Here is a 17,746-nt window from a genome sequence, read left to right as displayed (position 1 = left end):
AAGTTGGAAAGGACCTTAAAGATCATCTAGTTGCAACACCCCTGCCATGGGCAGGCACACTTTTCACTAGATGAGGTTGCTAGGTCCTTACGTTGGGCTAAGTATTGTAGTGTTATAAAGTAATGGTACAAGAAACATAATTAAAAAATGTTATAGTGCTGGAACTGGACAAATGTTTGTAGGACAGTTAAAAATCTGTGTTTCCAAGGCACCAGTTTGCATCTTTTAGCATAGAAACCTTGATGTTAATTTTGTTGGCTATGGTTGCCAACATCAATGAGACAGTGCAGGCTATGCCATCTGTTGTGATTCACTTCTTATGATTCACTTTTTATTTTCCTTCAAGATGCTGTGTCATCAAGAACCGAGAGATCTGTGTCTGTGCACAGCAAGAAGGTGACAGATGTTCATGCAGAAGAACCTTCCAGAAAATCTTCCTCAGTTTTAATGTCACCAAGGAGTTCCAGAGCAGGATCTGGTGATTCCCTAGATCATGTGTCCTCATCAGCTCTTCTCAAAGACATAAAAGATATTAGTAGGATATCCCACGGGTCAACTAGCATTGCAATAAGTGTACCCAATGAGGAGGCTGTCTTCAGTCAAAAATCTGAGATACCAGAAGACTTGGAATATATAAAATCAGAAGAATATGAGATTGAAGATTCTTATATTAAACCTTTGGAAAGTTCTGATGTGTTGTTGACTTTAGATAAAGAACAGGAGAGTTTATTGGATGTTACTCCAGCAAAAGTCCTCCATTCTGCAAATGAACACTCTCTAAAGGAACCTTTTGGTTTGTCTGTGGAAAGCCTTCATGGTAAGGAGGAAGTCTTAGAACAGAGACTGGCAGACAAAGACGCTGTAACTGTCCCAAACGTAGAGGAGTCTTATTGCAAATTGAGCAAATCAGCAGAGGAAAAAGATGATCAGCTTTCAGAACACCTGTTTAGTCAAAAAGAGCCATCATACGTCGAAGACTTTGAAGGATTCTCCTCCAGGAAACAGGCAGCAATTGAAGAAACACTTGCTGTGGAACATTACAAAGATGACTTTGAAGCATCCCTTCTCTCCCCTAAAGGGGACACTCACTCACTGAGAGAGCAGTCACAGCACACACAAACCAACAGAAGCAGATCCACGAGCCTTGGCAGTGATAGCGAAATCAGCGAATACCTCAGTGACAAATCTCTTTCTCTCTCCAGCAGCAAGCATTCGGAGAGATTGTTGGAACTTAAGTCTCCAACAGAACTTATGAAAAATACCGAACGCATTGATGTGGAGAAAGAACAGGCTCCCACACAGCCACCACAATGGGCCTCTGCTTCAGTCACAGAAGAAACAGATAATTTGTCAAACTTCAGCATTGGTGATAGGGTACTTGTAAGTAAAGTCCAACCTGGAACTCTGCGATTCAAAGGTCTGACTAAATTTGCCAAAGGGTTTTGGGCTGGTGTGGAGTTGGATAAACCTGAAGGGAACAACAATGGAACTTACGATGGTATTAAATATTTTCATTGCAAAGAAAGGCACGGTATTTTTGCTCCTCCTCAAAAAATCTCTCACATTGCAGAAAGTATTGATAGCCATTTAGACACAAATAAGGATGAAGATTCATTCTTTGATGACAGACTGGAGAAGCAACACAAAGCTGAGCAGAAAGGCAAAGGAAGTTCCAAATCTGGCAAAGAAGATGAAAGCCAGAGCAGAAGTGCAACAGAGAACTCTTCCCGGGATAAAGCACCTGCAGGCACAGCTGTTTCAGAAGCCTCAGCTGGAGAAAAAATTGATGAGGACTCATCTTCCAAAGCAAACAGCATGAAGGAGATTTCTGTAGCTACTGAATCACTTGTCCCAGAACAGTCTGTGGTGGCTTATCTGAAGCATGCTATAAAAGAGGAGAACAACCTTGCTCTTCCCATTTCTGGTGTGATGGACAAGATTTCCACTGCTCAGTTGGATGACATCTCGGATTTCCTTTCTGAAAAACTGGAGAGGCAGAAAACACTGGGGGAAGAGTGTTCTGAAAAGTTAGATGATCTCTCTCCTGAAGTTGTGGAGAAGCCTGCAACTCCACTTCTGGATTTGCTGACAAAAGAAAAGAACCAATTAGAAGCCCAGCTTAGACTACCATTTAGAGAAGAAGAAAAGTCGAAAGACCAACTGGAAAAGGTCAGTTTGCTGACAGACAGTCTGCTTAAAGATTTTGTGAAAGACACGGTCAATCAGTTACAGCAAATAAAGAAGGTCAGGAATGAGAAAATCCAACTCAGCAACCAGGAACTCTGTGATGTGAGGGAAGAATCCAATACCCCATCGCAGCAAGTAGAAAAGCAGATTCCTGATGGACTGAATAATTTTTTTCTAAGCTCAGACTTGGAAGATGAAAGAGAAGAACTTTCCTCTCCAGACATGTGTCCCAGACCAGTAAGTAACAAATATTTTGCTCTAATTTTAAGAGTTGATGATGGTTGCTTTGACTGATGGTTATTGAATCTGAAGGATGCGGTGTAGCACCAGTTGTTTTCTCCCAAGTTCTGTTTGGTGGTGTGAAGATTGTGTCTGTATGTATGGGTGTAATGTGTGTTCTTGTGTTTCCCCATTCCCAACTCACTTTAGTAGCCCTGCAGGCTTAAAGACAAGTTTTGGCACATCAAAGTGAAAAATACTTAATTTAGATTGCATTCTGCTTACGTGTTTGATTTCACTTAATCGTTACCCTCAATTTTATTCTAAAAATGTCAAAGTACATTAATCTGTAAACTTACCTCTGTCTATCCTTGATATGAAACAATCATCCTGTAAAATAATTAGTTGCTATAGGGATCGTTAAGTTGTCAGACTGCTCTGTCCACAGAAGTAATATATCATGAGCAGTGGAAGTTCAAGCTTCCTCAGAACAACCATTAATGACACAGATTTAGAACTTGGCCTTTCTGCTGAAGATGTCAGTAAACCTGTCTGCTATGCCATTGATCTCAATATATTATCATCACAGAAAGCTTCAGCTCATTTCACCATTGCTCAGTCACTAAAACGGCCATTGCCTGCTAAAAGCTTTTAGGCTGTTGAAGCAGATCCGAGACTTGCTGGTAAGCAAAGTGAAAAGTTACATGTCACATTATCACTCTTTAAACTACTCAGCCTTTCCTAAACAGTTAAACATCAGGACACGCAGTGGGCAGGTACAGGTGGTCTTCTGTAGGAAGCCTCTGAAAGCTCTGTAGGAACCCTCTGAAAGTGTTCATCAGGAGTGGTAGAAGATCCAGGTATCTGAGTTGAAACATTTCTAATTTTACTATGCACTGTTTATCATCTTCAAAAGAATTGAGAGTAGTTGTGCATATGTAGCCAGTTAGTGGAGCACTTAAAAATACAAGTTGAATGCCTGATAGGCAACGGTGTGACACTGTTTTATATTTGCCCCGTGACTCTTAATTCACAGGAGAGTCCAGTGTTTGGTGCGAGCGGTCAGGAGGAGCTTGCCAAGAGGCTGGCTGAGCTGGAGCTCAATCGGGAGTTCCTGAGCGTGCTGGGAGATGATCAAGACTGGTTTGATGAGGACTATGGCCTTAGCTCCCGTAAGGTCCAGCAGAAGCAAGCTGAGGAACCAGCAGTGCTGCCCAAGGTAGAAGCACAGAAAGTTCCAACAAAGCCATGTGAGGAGCCTTTGGCAGTCCCTCATACTGCAGTGGAGGTGGAAGGGATGGTGCATGCAGCAGCTGAGGAACTCTGGAAACTGAAAGAGCTGGGTCATGATCTTCAAAATTTCAGCCTTCACACTGATCTTAGTGGTACCATGAAAGAGCAGGACACGGACACGATAAACAAACAGGTCTATAAAAAGGTATGGTCTTCAGGCATTTTGTTCTTGTCCTTTGAATTGTTACCATGAAGATCAGAAGCCTTAATTCTAACTTCTTCCTTTGTTAAGGTGGTATTTGATTTAACAAAAGAGATCTTTGGAGAAATCTTTGCTGAGGATCCTAATCTAAATCAGCCTATTTGGATGAAACCGTGTAGGATCACATCTGCTTACTTTCGCCGAGTAAAAGATCCAAATGATCTGGATGAAATCAAGGTAGGAAGAAATCCTCGTGATAACAGGGAAGAGGAGATGAAAAATGTTGTAGTGACAGTTGCCTGAGGGTTAAAAGGTAGTAACAGATCTATCCAATATGAGAAGTGTTGAGAAGAGAAATGAGATGACAAACCTGAAAGGGAATTTGTCAGGATGCTCCATTCTACTCAACAGATTTGCCTCCCAGTCATCTTGGCTGATACTAGTTACTTTTAAACCACAATCCTCTATGCAGAACTGACAGGAAGACCTTGGTCTTACAAAATTGGTATGCTGACAGACTGCTGCTTCAGCAGACCTCGTTGGAACTCTCTATTAGGTATAGTGGCATGGATCCAACTGTAGGGTTGGGCCAAATGGGATGAGCTGGATTTTTTCAACAGACACACCTGTGCCAACCTCACTGAGAACAGTGGGAGTTGCCTGTATGGATCCAGACTTTGACTGGTGAGGTTATTGCTGTATTTGGCCAAAGGAGAAACCCTGTTGCTGGTGGTAGTGCTTGAGAAAGGACAAGACCCCCAAAAGGTGGAGCCTGACTGGACCAAAGTTAAGTTTGTAGGGCTGGTTGTTAGAGGAGAAAAAAAAAAAAAAAAAAAAAACTGCTTCTGAAAGTGCTCGACAAAGAACTTGTAATACAGCTTTGACAGGACATAAATGACAGCTCCTAGGTGTACTGTTTCTTCTTAAATTGTTATTTTGGACTGTATTTTGATAAGCCTGCAGAAGATAAAGCGTGTTAACTCTCTAGAAAAGTCAGAAATAGTATTTGAATCAACCTGTTTAGTTGAGAAGACTTTGAGAAACCTGTGGCAGAGGAGAACATGGTCACAGGACAAGGACACCAAACTCACATCCTTCTTTTCTTTAATAACTTCCTACAAAATGAACTGTCATAATCTTCTGTTTACTGTACCGCTTAACTGAAAATTCTTGTTCTCAAGATTGTTCCAGGAATGGGTGTTATTTTTTTTTCCCACTTCTGGATTTAATAATTGTTCTGCCCATGTAAGGCTACCTCAGAGACTTGCACTGCAACTTACTTGTATTCATCATATATCCCTTGGCTAAACAGAAGCCTCCTATGCATTTATAGTCTTACTCTTTAGGGAAAGAACGTTGTGTATGCGTGTCACTTCTGAGTTCAAATATGATAAATCTCACCTTTTCTGTTCTGTAGAGCTTCATTGCAGCTGAAGTACTGAAGTTGTTCAGCCTGAGGAAAGAACCTAATCACAAAACAGACTGGCAGAAGATGATGAAATTTGGGCGGAAGAAACGAGATAGAGTGGATCATATATTGGTGAGTAAATGAATACAGACATTTCAGATTCTGTCCCTCAGATGGAAGTATAACATGGTCATACATTTCAGCATTTGAACATGCTATTTACAGAACGCAAAGTGTGCATAAGATCCCGATGGAAGGTGTTTAATTTTTTTTAATTTTTCTTGCCAAAACAAAGCAAAACACAAAACAAGTCCAGTACCAATGAATCATAGAATAATAGAATGGCTTGGGTTGGAAGGGACCTTAAATATCATCTAGTTCCAACGCCCTGCCATAGGCAGGGACGCCACCCTCTAGATCAGGTTGCTCAGGGCCTCATCTGACCTAGTCTTGAAGACCTTTGGGGATGGGGCATCCACAACCACATGAAGTAAGGTGAATTGTTTGAATTCTCAGTTCATACTGGATTTTCCTGGAGGTTAGATTTGCACACTCCCCACAATTTAAAACATGAATTTGCAGGAGAAACTGGAATACTTGACTGAAAGGAGAGTGAACTTTTTCTTTGGGAAGAAAATACATTTTTCCTTTTACTTTAATTTGAAATGTTTCTACTTTGAAGTAATACTGATTAATTGGAGGCAGTGATACTGGAAACATAATAGACTTGATTGCTAACCAGAGTCAACCAAAAGGCTGCAAAAGTCTTTGGGTTAGAAGAGCACAGACTTGAACAAGACAGTGTGAAAAACAATACTTTCCTAGTACAAGGCAGTTTGCCAGGTGGAACCCACAGCTTAGCTTTTCAAAACTAAGCGATGACCGTGACTTCTGCTTCTGTAGTGCTTGCTGTGAACTTAGTGAATGCAGCTGCCACTGGGTAGAGACAGTTCACTGTTAGAACAGTGCAAGGTAGAGCGTATCTGGCTGTGTACTAGTTTTTGAAAGGTTGGCTTGTGTTGCAGGATGATTAACATCTTTATTGGCTATAATGATGGTGAAGGTTCCACTTGGAAATATGAGTTGTCATTAACACCGTGCTTTACTTAATTATACCTGAAATTGATTCCACACACGCGCACACAGAGCTAACTTCAGGTCATGGGTCGTGTGGTCTTCTAATTGCCCATCAGTGGAAGGTTTCCAACACAGGCTTTTTCCCAGGGGGTTAATTTGAATTGTATGTAAATAAAAGGCTTGTGTATAGGACCTGCATGTCCTAGTACTCTTGGTTCTGGGTTACAGAGGCTGTTTGTAGTGTGTGCAAAAAGTCTTATGTTTAAATCTCTGAGAGGATTAATAGTACAACTGTTATGCTTGTGTACCAGTTTTAGATGTTGACTTCAGATTTCTTAGCGCCACACCTGAAAGAAGGATTCCTGACTGGGAAAAACTGCTCCAGTTGAAGGCATCAAAGTGCTTTAGGTAGAATAAGTTGGAAGTTCAGACAGTCTGGCCAGCAATTTACATGCAGACCCAGATGTGAGAGATTAATAGAGCTCTGGCAAGTTTGGCTTAATAAATAACATGCTTAATTTTATTTTGTTCTCACTAGAGTGTGATAATAAAATTTTATCTGAAGGCTGGGAATAACTGAAGGTTGCAGCATGCCATGCTTTGGGAATAAGGCAGCCTCAGTGGCATTGCTACCAAATTCATACTGCAACATGAGCTGCTGTCAGAGAAGCTTCTAACTAAAAAGCCTAAGGAGAGATGATGCTCAATTCCTTTTACCTTATTCTATTATAATCCCTATAAAATACAAACTACTTGGATAGCTTTCTCTGTCCCCTGGTCAGCCTTCATGTTCTGCTTAAGTTTATGAGCTCTGTGGTAACACAAATCCGAGTTCACAGTTGGATATACAGGTCTGTGAAAGATCTGCTGCCTGTCTGCTGGTAACTCACGGTGTAGCCCCAAACAGAGGATTCAGATTTGGAGTTTCACAAGTTTTGTCTGAAATAGATTCAAGTAGTACAACGCAATGAGTTGCTGAAAAAGAAATCAAGACTTTTTGGTAGGTTTAGATGCTGTTAGAAGCTTCTTTAGAAATAAACCACAACCAAAAATGCTCTGTTTCTTCAAGTTACATGAAGATTTATTTAGCAGATATCTATGTTACAATGTGCAGGATGTGTCATTTCACTACACAGAGAAGCTGATTGATTCTCTGCATTCTTTGTCTGCTTATAAAGATAAGCAGTTAAAATAAAACATGGTCTTTTATAAGAGAGGTGAACCTTCTTTGATTTCTGTTACTTGCATTTAAGCTCTGAGCACAAGTCCTTCCCAGTTTCTTAATTTCTCATTCAAGTAAAAGTCATTTTCAAGTGAAAACACATTTTCTCAGCTTTTATTGAGACAACTACATATTTTTAGTGGCTTTGAGAGGGGTTAAACACATCTGACTATCCAATACTGTCTGACCCAGGAGCTAGGTATGACTAATGCCAGGGTTTTGATACGGAGAAAGCAGAGTCTGTTGCGTGCTTGCTTCTCCAGTACATTAGTAATGACTGTCAAATAGTGACATTGTCTGCCTTGACAGGGGGGTGGCTCTAAAACCCAGAGCCAAGTCTGTGTGCTCAGCTGACATAGGTTTCTCTGAAGGCACAGAGCAAGTGCCAGGCTGTTTTGCCTGGCTTAATCTCTCCCTGGTTATTCCTGGATGTCTCCTAGAAGGCTCATTACACCAAACCTAATTCCTGGCAGTAGTCCTTGACTGCAGCAAAGGTTCAGTGTGGTGGGAGGGAGCATGACAGCAGAAGCAGCCTGTGTTAGGGCAGTGCCTGGTGATGCGAGGAGGTGCAGGTGCCCGTCTGCCTTTGAACCAGCTGGGAATCAAGGGGAGAAGCCCTTCACCTGTTTGCTTTGCCTTGGCCTCTGCTACTTCCACCAGCAACTGTATCTTTAGTTCTGTTTTCACTTTTGTCTGTTCTTTCCCACACTAAAATAGTTGTCAATGGTTTTCTGCCAGTGACAAAAAAAACAATTGTGCTCTTCTCTTTTTTTTGCGGGTTCTCTCCTCAGAAAGCATTTGTAAAAGAACCTGTTAGGAGAGATCTTGTCTGCTAGGCAGTTGTTCCGACTATTAATGTTTACAGCAAATCTTCACTTTCAGTTTCAAATCAAGGTAAAGGAAAGTGTAGATGTTCGCTTTTCTTTTCATGTCCCTTAGTATTGCCTCCTTTATTTTGTGTGTTCTGTCTGTGCTCTGTGGAGAGAATCTCAGACGTACGTGTAGGCAGAGGTGCTGCTTTGGGTGTATCAGTGTTCCCTAGACCTTTCAAAACCTTTGTAAGCTACAGTAAGAGCCCTCATATCTCCTTATTTAAGTTCAGGTGCTAACAATAGATTGCTCTCACTATTTTTCCACTTGGGTCTTCAGCCAAAACCTTTGTGCTGATCTGTTTGCATAGGGCCAGAACAAACACTGCTGTTGCTTTCCCTGTGCTGACCCTCCCACCCCTTTTCTTTTATCCTGAGCTTCAGAAAGTAAAGCTCACACGTTACTGCCAAACCTACATGTTCAGTTTTTACACCTGACAAGCCTGCCAACAGAGTGCTGAAAAGCACTTGATCCTTCTGGCCTGTTGACTCGAGGGCTAAAATGTTCTCCGTGCGATTTTGAATTCCCCAGCAAAGCAGAGCTCTCCCTGTCAAGCTGGCTTAATCAGAAGCCTGCTTCTGTGGCGCCCACGACCTAAACCCAAGGGAAGTCAAACTGTAAGAAGATAATCAAAGCCTGCCTTTGTGCACAGTCGTACATCTTAACGTTTCCAAACACCGGGCATGAAGTGCTGTGAAAATGGGCCTACCTGCCTTCCTCATACTGGCATTCTTCCAAGGCAGTGGTTTATTTCTGGATTTCTCTTATTTCCAGCCTCCCAAGTGATCTAGTGACTCCTTCAATGTAGTTTATTTTGCAGATGTTAGTGATTTTGAATGGGAATCTACAGAAATCAAAACTTTGTCTAAAGCTCCACAGGTCTCTCCTTACGTTCCCAGCAGGGAGGATGCTGCTGGCCAGGGACGGTCAGGCAGAAGGTTGTGTGGGTTGGTGTTATGCAGCTGCTCCCGGCTGCCAGTCATGGGAGTCATGGGCCAAGGTCCACCAACACTCGTCTCCACCCATCTCTCTCATCTTTAGGATCTTCCCTCACTTCCAGGATCTTTCCTCTAGTTAGGATCTTCACTGTCTCCTTTTTGGTGCCTCCGTTTGCTCTCCAAGACCTGTCTTTTTCGGTAACACTTCTTTGTGGCACCCTCTTCTTTCCAGTTTGCCTATCTCCTGCTCTTCCTCATCTAAGTGGTCTGTGTGCAGTCACACAACACGTGATCAGCTCCAAATTGGTGCTTGTTTTATACCTCCTTGTTAATGAGAGGATATGGGACACGCTGCTTTTGTTTAGTCCAGGGCTTATCAAAATTTACAACCAGCACATACTGAGTGTAGGCAGCAAGCTTCTCCAGGGAGAGACCTCAGAAGTCTGTGTCGGGGTGGATGGCTGAAACAAACTTACACTCAATTATCTGTCACTTGATAGTGTTCACAGTTTAAACTATTTTTTGCCTACGATGCACGTTCAGAATTTGATTGCCAGTGCTGTTGCTTCTTCATTGCTAGTAAGGAGCGCAATGAAACCATTACACTCCATCTTTGACAGCTGTAAGGGAAATGAGGGCTGTGCCAAAAAGGATGCTTGCTGCGGTAGCACGGAGATTTGTAAGCATTTAGTGTGACTCTTCCAAAGCTGCGTGCAGGATGAGATCCCTGCCCCTCTCCCCAGGCTCTCTTAGGAGAAGGAGAAAAGAGCTGTCAGACGGAAAACCCATGTGTAACTGAAGCCTTATGAATGGCTAAAAACCCTGGAAGCAATGCAGCTTCCCTGGGGTTCCCAGAGCAGCCTGCTCTTGGGCTTCACGCTGTGTTTGGGTTATTGAGTCATCACTGTGCTGCCGCAGCTGTCACCTCCAAAACAGGCACCTTGCTGCGCGCTTCAGCTTCAGACGGAAGGAAGAGTGCACTGGGGCTGGAGCTCTTGTGCTCGTTGAGATGACAACGCTATTGCATATTGATACCCAACTAGTGGATCATTTTAAAGAGTGTTGTTTGTCCCCACTCTTTGTTTTTTTGAGAAAGTTTGAGCTTTGTTAGGATGTGTCTATAACGCTAAAATAGTCACCAAAACAAATTTTTAGTAAGTTTAATTGGAGGTGTGGAATTTGGAGGGACTCCTGGTACGACTTTATTTGCTGAGTGAGATCACTCACTTCTGTCTGTTACTCAGACACCTGTTTGCCAGTGACCAGTGAAATGGGATTTTGCATGTCAACAATTTAAGAAGAAACAGAAATAAATATGCATTGAGTTATTCTTCTGGCTGTAAAAGCACAAAAGTCAATTTGTAATAATGCTCTCAAATCCAATGAAGCATGAAGTATTTTGTGCAAATGAGTTGTAAGACTGCCATACAACACACACCAGTGTTTTGTCTTCCAATATAGAAGAACTGGAGAAGTTTGTAAGTTCCTTTAGGTTTCCTAATTCAAATAATCTGAACTGCAGTCAAATCTTTTATATTTTTTTTTTCCTTCCCCTTTTGAAGCCCTTTGCGTGATTCTTTACCAGTTTAAGCTGCATGAAATCAGCTTCCTGCAAATGGGCAATTAGGGAGTTTTTAATGGAGCTTGTGCTGGTGTTGGTCAAAAATATCCCATTAGCTGAGCTCTTTCAAGTGAAAAACTTGTGCAGGAATATGAAATCCTTTGAAACGAGTAGCATGGTGAAAGGTAGCAAATGTCCATGCAGTGAAATAGCCTGGTTCAAATAGCTCCGTGTCCGTTTTGCTATTCCAAGCGTTTCCTGTAATCTCTTGCAAAGACAGACATGCCGTTGGCAGATACAGGCTGTTATGGACTCTTTCTGGAACTTTGCAGGGGACATTATCCTAGAGCAATGGAGTTGTAATGTTTGTTTGTTCTGCCTTTTCCTCTCTACCCTCCCAGGTGCAGGAACTTCACGAGGAAGAAGCACAGTGGGTGAACTACGACGAGGACGAACTGTGTGTAAAGATGCAGTTGGCAGACGGGATCTTCGAGGCCTTAATCAGAGACACTGTTGATGTACTGAACCAGATAAATGAGAAACAGCGGAGATTACTGCTTGTCTGACAGAGCTGAAAATAAACTTGACGCTACGTAACCACTGAGTCATGGGCCTTTCTGACTCCCGACGTACTCTCCACCCTGCGAGCACTGCTGCTGGACTTCCACACGTGGGTTTTAAAGGCAGTACAGATGCGATTGCAGCAACCTGAACTTGCATCCTCTGCCGCTAGAGACCTTGCACCGGATTTGTTGCTTGGAACAAGCTGATCCTCACTAGAGGCTGCATTGTGGAGTGCTCAGACTGTTTGCGTGCCGACGCAGTTCTGCCACAGAGCTGTCGGCAGCTGTCCGTGGCCCCTGCCCTGGGGCTGTGACGTGCAGCCTGTGTTCTGAAAGGGGTGGGTTGAGTTGGGATATTGGCTGTTTTGCTGGAAAGGCTCTCAGCCATCAGTGCTCGAGTTGTCTTTAGAAATGTGAGTGATTTGCAGAAGAAATGGTTTGGTCAGGTTTTAGTCGTAACTGAATATTTACCATACTGAACAGTGTTAAAACCTTAACACCTCTTCTCCTGCAGCCCTAACAATGTGCATCGGTCTCTTCTGCTCCGGAGCCCAGTTAATTCCATTTTCTGTGAAGTTGGTTTTCGTCTTTCTTCCTGGGATGTGGTACCAGATACGGTGCCAGTCAGTCCAGGGAAATTAGGTGATGTTGCTTTTTGCATTCAAGTAAAGAATTCTTACTGCTTTTCCTATGTAACGTGCTTCAATCCAGAGGTGGAGCAAGATAAAGGCCGCCTCATGCCAAACGTGAAAGATGAGCCCGTGGACAACGTTCCTCCTACCGTGTAGCACTTCTTCACTTCCTGGAGCACCAGCTGCTCCTAGATAACGGATACTCAGGATTCTCTCAGGCACGAGACATGCAGGAGTGGAAAATGTTTCCTTGCAAAAATTTGGCCTTCACACCCTCAGCTTTCTCCCTTCTTGTCACCTAATAAATCGGAGAAGCAATCACTTGAACAATTTAGAGAACAGAGTGTATTCACCAAAGAAAGCAGTGCTTGACTGTCTGCATGTTTTGTGCTTGTGGCTTTTTTTAATTTATTTTCAGATAATTTATTAAGTGGGTTATAGGAGAGTGTCCTGTGCAGTTGGTTGTGCTATCTTACATTTTGAGACAGCCAAACTTGAGGAAGCGTCTGTTCTGGAAACTGCCGGTGTCTGTATTCTTCACACACAACCTCCAACTCCTCGAGGCAGATGCAGGGAAGGTGAGAGGAACCAAACCTCGCTGACTGGGGGTGGGAAGCAAAGGTACAGCTAGGAACGGAGATTCTCTGCACCTGATTCAGAGACAAGGGAGAGGTGAAGGGACTGAGCTGAAAAACGATATGAAACTTCCCTGCTCTGTCTGTTTCCTTCCTTTCCCAGAACTTCTAGGCAATGGGCAGCTGGTACCCGATTCATTCGGTGCCGGGTTGAACCACAGTGTCCTTCTGCTGAGTTCTCTTTCCTAATCTGTCCCCCCCATTCTAGTGTTTTTCTTGGATGAACACAGACAATCTGGGGTTGAACATTGATGCCTTAATAGTGGATGTCCCGAATTGTTAACCTGGGACAAGATGCAGAGGAGAGCCAGGTTCTCCAGACACATCGGAGTGCAGGGAGATGCTTCGAAGCCCTCTTGGAGGTCCCCCAAAGATGCTGCTGCCCACGATAGGCGTGGTGACCTGCTGCTTCTTTCATCTGCTTGGTTCTTGGGCTTCTTAGGATGCCTCTCTCTGCTAGTGCTCCATTAGTTTTTTTCTTTTCCTTTTTTTTTTTTTTTTATTTTGTTTTGGAGAGCTATCATTGGAATATTTGCATTTTGCACAACGACACGTGGCTGGTAATTCTTCAGGGACAGCACTGGGAAGTGTTGGATATATCAGAGGTCCGAGCAGACTCTCAGATGTAGTATTGCCAGCACCTCACTTGCGAGTTAATGGGGAGCCATATGCATGGAAGCTTAACAAGTGGAAGAAGAAGGAGGAGATAACGCTGTAATAGGAACACCTCCAGCAGGGCATATGCACGTCTGTCCTGCAGTAGCAGCCTTTCTGCCTGGCTGGAAGTCAAATGGTCTTGGCAGAGCAACGTCCAGCCTTTTTCCTTAAGTGATTCATTTGTCCGCCTAAGGTGTCATGATGCTGAACTGTGAAATTCTCAAACGCTTAAAATAGAAGCAAACTAAAGCTGCTGCATTTAACCAGCCTGGTGTCACTGCTTGGGTCACTGCCTCAGATTCCCTTTCCTTGGGTGTATCTTTTTCAATAGAGACGATTGTTATTTTTATAGGTAGCAATTACGGAAAGAAGGTAGAAACCCGCAGCGCAGGTTGGAGGCTGGAGTATCGGAGGCATGCAGTTAGCTTCTGTCCCGTAGGTGGTGTGGCCGGCGCTGAGAAGGGTGCTGCGCATCACGGAGGCTTTTCAGCTGCCCTGTGGGGCTGGTGGGGCTTTTCTGTGCAGCCACCAGTAGGGAGGAGGCTGCGCAGTTGGCCTGCCAGGGTGCCAGGGACCATTGGAGATGATGTGCCTGTTGTCTCGCTGGTTTAGATCAGCAGCAGTTTAGTACCCTCAACAGAAGTTGTTTTTACGGCTGGTCGGGCAGAAGAAAACTGTGTAAGTAATGGCTTTATTCCTTTGCAAACATCACCGTTTATTTTTTTGGTAGCAATCCTCGACAGGAGCAACCCTACAAAGACTTGAATATACGTGAATTCTCTTCTCAATACCTCAAGTGTGTTGAGTTGCTTTGAGTTGAGTGTATGCTCAATAGCTCGAGTGCGTTGAGTTACTTTGGGACTGATGATTACTGCGATGAAGCAATGGTCTGTCTGGGTCGTGTCTGATAATGAGGAGGTAGGGGGGAGTCCAGAGTCTTGACAGCAGAGGCCGAGTTCTGTATTCCTCTCCTCTCCCCAACCTCCCCACTAAAAGAACAAGATGATACTACCGGGTCCTGGTTATCTTGGTGCCAACCCCGTGAGAAGTTTCAAGGCTGTGAGATTTTTCCGAGACCTGGAAGCTCTTTGAGGCAGTGGCCAGTGTCACTGTGGAGACGCGATTCCCTTTTCGGAAGGATCTCGGTGCCGGCTGGGAAAGCCCAGGCTCGTGAGGACCAGGAGCGTGAGTACCTCTCGCAGCAGGATGCTTCCTGAGCTGAGCTGCGGCAAATCAGCACTTCTGCCTTTCAGAGGCTCGCTGCTCACAAGGTGGAATTGAGGGATTGGAAAAATCCCGTCTTGTTCACTTTCCTTTCTTGAAAAAGTGGCCTTAGCTTTTTGCAATACTTGAATAAGTGTGTACCTGCAGAAGATCTTCAGTAGCACAGTGATAGAGACCTTTTAAGTGACTATTCTGCACGGAACTGAGCGCAGTTCTGACTTTCATATCCCTTTGCTACCTTAAGACTATTAGGAAAATAAAGTACTTTTCAGCAGAGAAACAGTTGAATCTTACAAGGTATTTAGTGCATCTGAAGTGTTTACAAATCAACTAAAATGGAGAAAAGCAAACTATTGAACTTATTTGTAATTTAAACGTTAAATGCAAAAATATATACAGATGAAAGAGGAATACTGTAATTAACCTGCATTTAATAGTTTTTTTCCTTTGACTTTGCAGAGCCTTTTGATATACATTTGCAAAGCCGCCTTCTGGGAGGCTCCGTCTCCCGATGTACTGTGTTGTGGAGATACTAAAAAGAAACCTGTTTACTGTGTATGTGTAAATAACCTGGTAACTTGGTTTTTGGGCCAGTTTCAGCAAATGTTCACATCCAGAGCAGCTTTGCACAGTAGACAGACCCAAGGATGTGGAGGGGTTTTTGTAATTAAGAACTGTAAAATAACCAGGGGGGTCCCTGTGTACACCAGTGTAAATATCTTTCGTAACTGAAATGTACTTTAAGAGAACAAAATCTGTAAATAAACTGATTTATAAATTAATCTTGTTTCCTCGTTCCTTATAAAACGGAGATTTATAATTACCCAAATGGCTGCTAATTCTGAAGGTGTCCTGGAGATTTGTCCCTTATATGTTCCCCTCTCTGTCTGATGCTGTACTTGCGATGCCAATCACAGTCCACAAAATCCCATTAGTTGCCTTAATTATAATCACACGTTATTAGAATTTCCTTGTTGTTAAAGCTGACTGATAAAAACCAAACCAGAAAATAACGTTGTGTAATCATTGCAGAAAGGCACTACACAGCCTTGCCTGGAGAAAAATGACTCCTCACCTTTATGTAAAATAGGTTTTAAAAACTCATGGTTTCCAAAATTTAGAAAAGAAAAAGAAAACAAGATCTTAACAGTGTTGGAATGAAATTCTTCAGAGCCTAAGCCTTGTTTTGGAGCACTCAATTAGGCTCCTGAATTTTTACAGTTGAGTAAAGCTGCTGCCCCCAGCTCTGCTCACTTCCTCAGCTGGCGGGGGCGAACACCGCTGCCTGAAAGCTTCATTTCTTGGTGAAGCTGTCCTAAATCCTTGTGGTTTCCTTTCTCCTCTGACGGTTGCAAACTGTCTTCTGAACAGGAAAAAAAAATAGAACCCAAAACTTTTAACACATGAAAGGCAGCAGAGTTTTGCAAGAGGAGGGCAGAGCAGTTGTGGTGCCAAACTCCAGGCGTGTGGGCAGGCGGCCGGGAGGTGCAGGAGGAGCAGAACGGGCGCAGCACAAGACGGGGAAGACCCAGAGCATTTGTTGAGCCTGCTCAGGACCCACGGCTGCTGCTGCTCCTGTACCTCTGCTGTGTTTTGGGGCTGTTTCTTAACATATAGCTGAGCGTTAAACACTGACTGCTGTCTAGCAAGGATGTTGGAAATGTTCTCTGGGAAAGTGGAGTTTGGAGCAAGAAGAGTTTCAGGCTAGTGAGCTTGCACGGTAAACTCATGCAGTTCCCTGTGCAGGTGGAGCTGTGCCTAATTAGGTGTGCAAACAGCCTCCAAGAAAGCAGCGCTGCTCTTCCAGCTGGGGTGAGTTATATAGGGGTGAACAAAACCCCTGCAAAGGCGTTATCAACACCGCACTGAGCAGTTTGCTGCTGTTTCTCCTTAGCGGAGGTACCTCGCCGTGGAGGAAGGCTTGGTGCACTCCTTTCCGAGGCTGTTTTGCTGCTGTCCCACAGTGTCAGCACTCAGTGGAGAGCATCGCAGCCGCCTGAGCTCGCTCTGAACCAGGCAGAGCGCGGCGGTGGGGCGCTTGCTGCCCAAAGGGCTGAAACAAAGCGGTGCCGCAGCCTCTGCGCCCTCATTATCAAACAGCAGGAGAGCATCCGTGGCACTTCCCTCACCCTGCAGCTATTTTGCTGCTTGAGCCTTGTGTTTGCAGACAGGGATCTGCTTGCTGCCATCAGCATCCATCCCTGGAAGTGTTTTAGAGTGCATTTACGCTGGAAAAAAATGAACTGTGCTGCTCCGTCTGGAGACCTGGCTTGCCTTTAAAAAGGGCCTGAGCAGCGGGAAGGCTGCCACGGTGCTCTGGCAAGTGACACAGCAAAGTGCTGCATCGCTGCCGCGTCCTTGCCCAGGATGCCCGGCAATCAGCTTGACGAAGGCTCTAATTTCCTCATTTGCAAACCTACATTGCTCCACTTTGGCACAGACTTTCTACCGGGGCGTTTGTGCAACTCTTCCCAGCACCGCCGGAGCGCGGCTGCCTTGCGAAGGCTGCGCCCGTGGAGCTGGTGCAACTCCCGGGTTGGGCAACGGCAGGCAGCCGCCTTCCCCAGCACACAAAATGCTGTCCCCAATCTGCATTTTGTGTCCTGCATAGCGTAAGGGCTTCCGCAGCGCCCCTTGGTCCTCATTAGCACTGCCCTGGGAAGAAAAGGAGCCGGCAGGGAGCTGCGGGATGCCAGCAGCACTCTGCAGGGCACGGGAAGGAGGGGAGGGGGCTGCCCGGCCGTGGCGTGGCAAATAAAATTCCTGGCCCCAGATTTGCACCTTTCTGCCCCCTCCCCAGTGAGATCCTGGGGAAAGCTGGGGGAAAGGAGGAGAGAGGAGCCTCCGCCCTCGGCAGCTCTGTTTGGAAGGAGGACAAGGGTCAGGCAGGAGCAGGGTGTGTGGGGAAAGAGGCCTTTTTTGGCCTGATGGATGTGGTGTGTGAGAAAGACCTGAGCAGGCCTGGTTGGTTCCTGCTCTGGGGTTTTCCATCGGCCCCGTTGTAGGAGTTGCTGTGGCCCTGGGCTGTGCTCCCTCCCCGGTGCTGGTTCCTGGTGGCTCCTGGTGGCTGGCTGACTTGTCTGCCACCAACTGTGACATCTCGGCTGGCTGTAAATGG

At 44.6% G+C, this 17,746-nt stretch overlaps 1 protein-coding gene across 11 annotated transcripts in view; it reads left to right on the top strand.

Annotated features, from left to right (window-relative positions):
* Positions 1–12,442, top strand: part of CEP350 (centrosomal protein 350) — a 68,859-nt gene extending 56,417 nt beyond the window's left edge. For all 11 annotated transcript variants that reach the window (XM_082766204.1, XM_082766202.1, XM_082766197.1 and 8 more), the window contains exons 34-38: positions 347–2,424; positions 3,443–3,844; positions 3,932–4,078; positions 5,259–5,381; positions 11,319–12,442. In XM_082766204.1, the coding sequence (XP_082622330.1) occupies positions 347–2,424; positions 3,443–3,844; positions 3,932–4,078; positions 5,259–5,381; positions 11,319–11,483 (2,915 nt within the window). In that variant the 3' untranslated portion in view covers positions 11,484–12,442. The remainder of the gene's footprint in view (positions 1–346; positions 2,425–3,442; positions 3,845–3,931; positions 4,079–5,258; positions 5,382–11,318) is intronic.
* The last annotated feature ends 5,304 nt before the right edge of the window (positions 12,443–17,746 follow it).

This window comes from Aythya marila (genome assembly GCF_965140915.1).
Source record: "Aythya marila genome assembly, chromosome: 8".
In the NCBI taxonomy this organism is placed as follows: Eukaryota; Metazoa; Chordata; class Aves; order Anseriformes; family Anatidae; genus Aythya; species Aythya marila.
The sequence above is the reverse complement of the archived record's forward strand: the minus strand, read 5'-3'. Positions and strand labels throughout refer to the sequence as shown.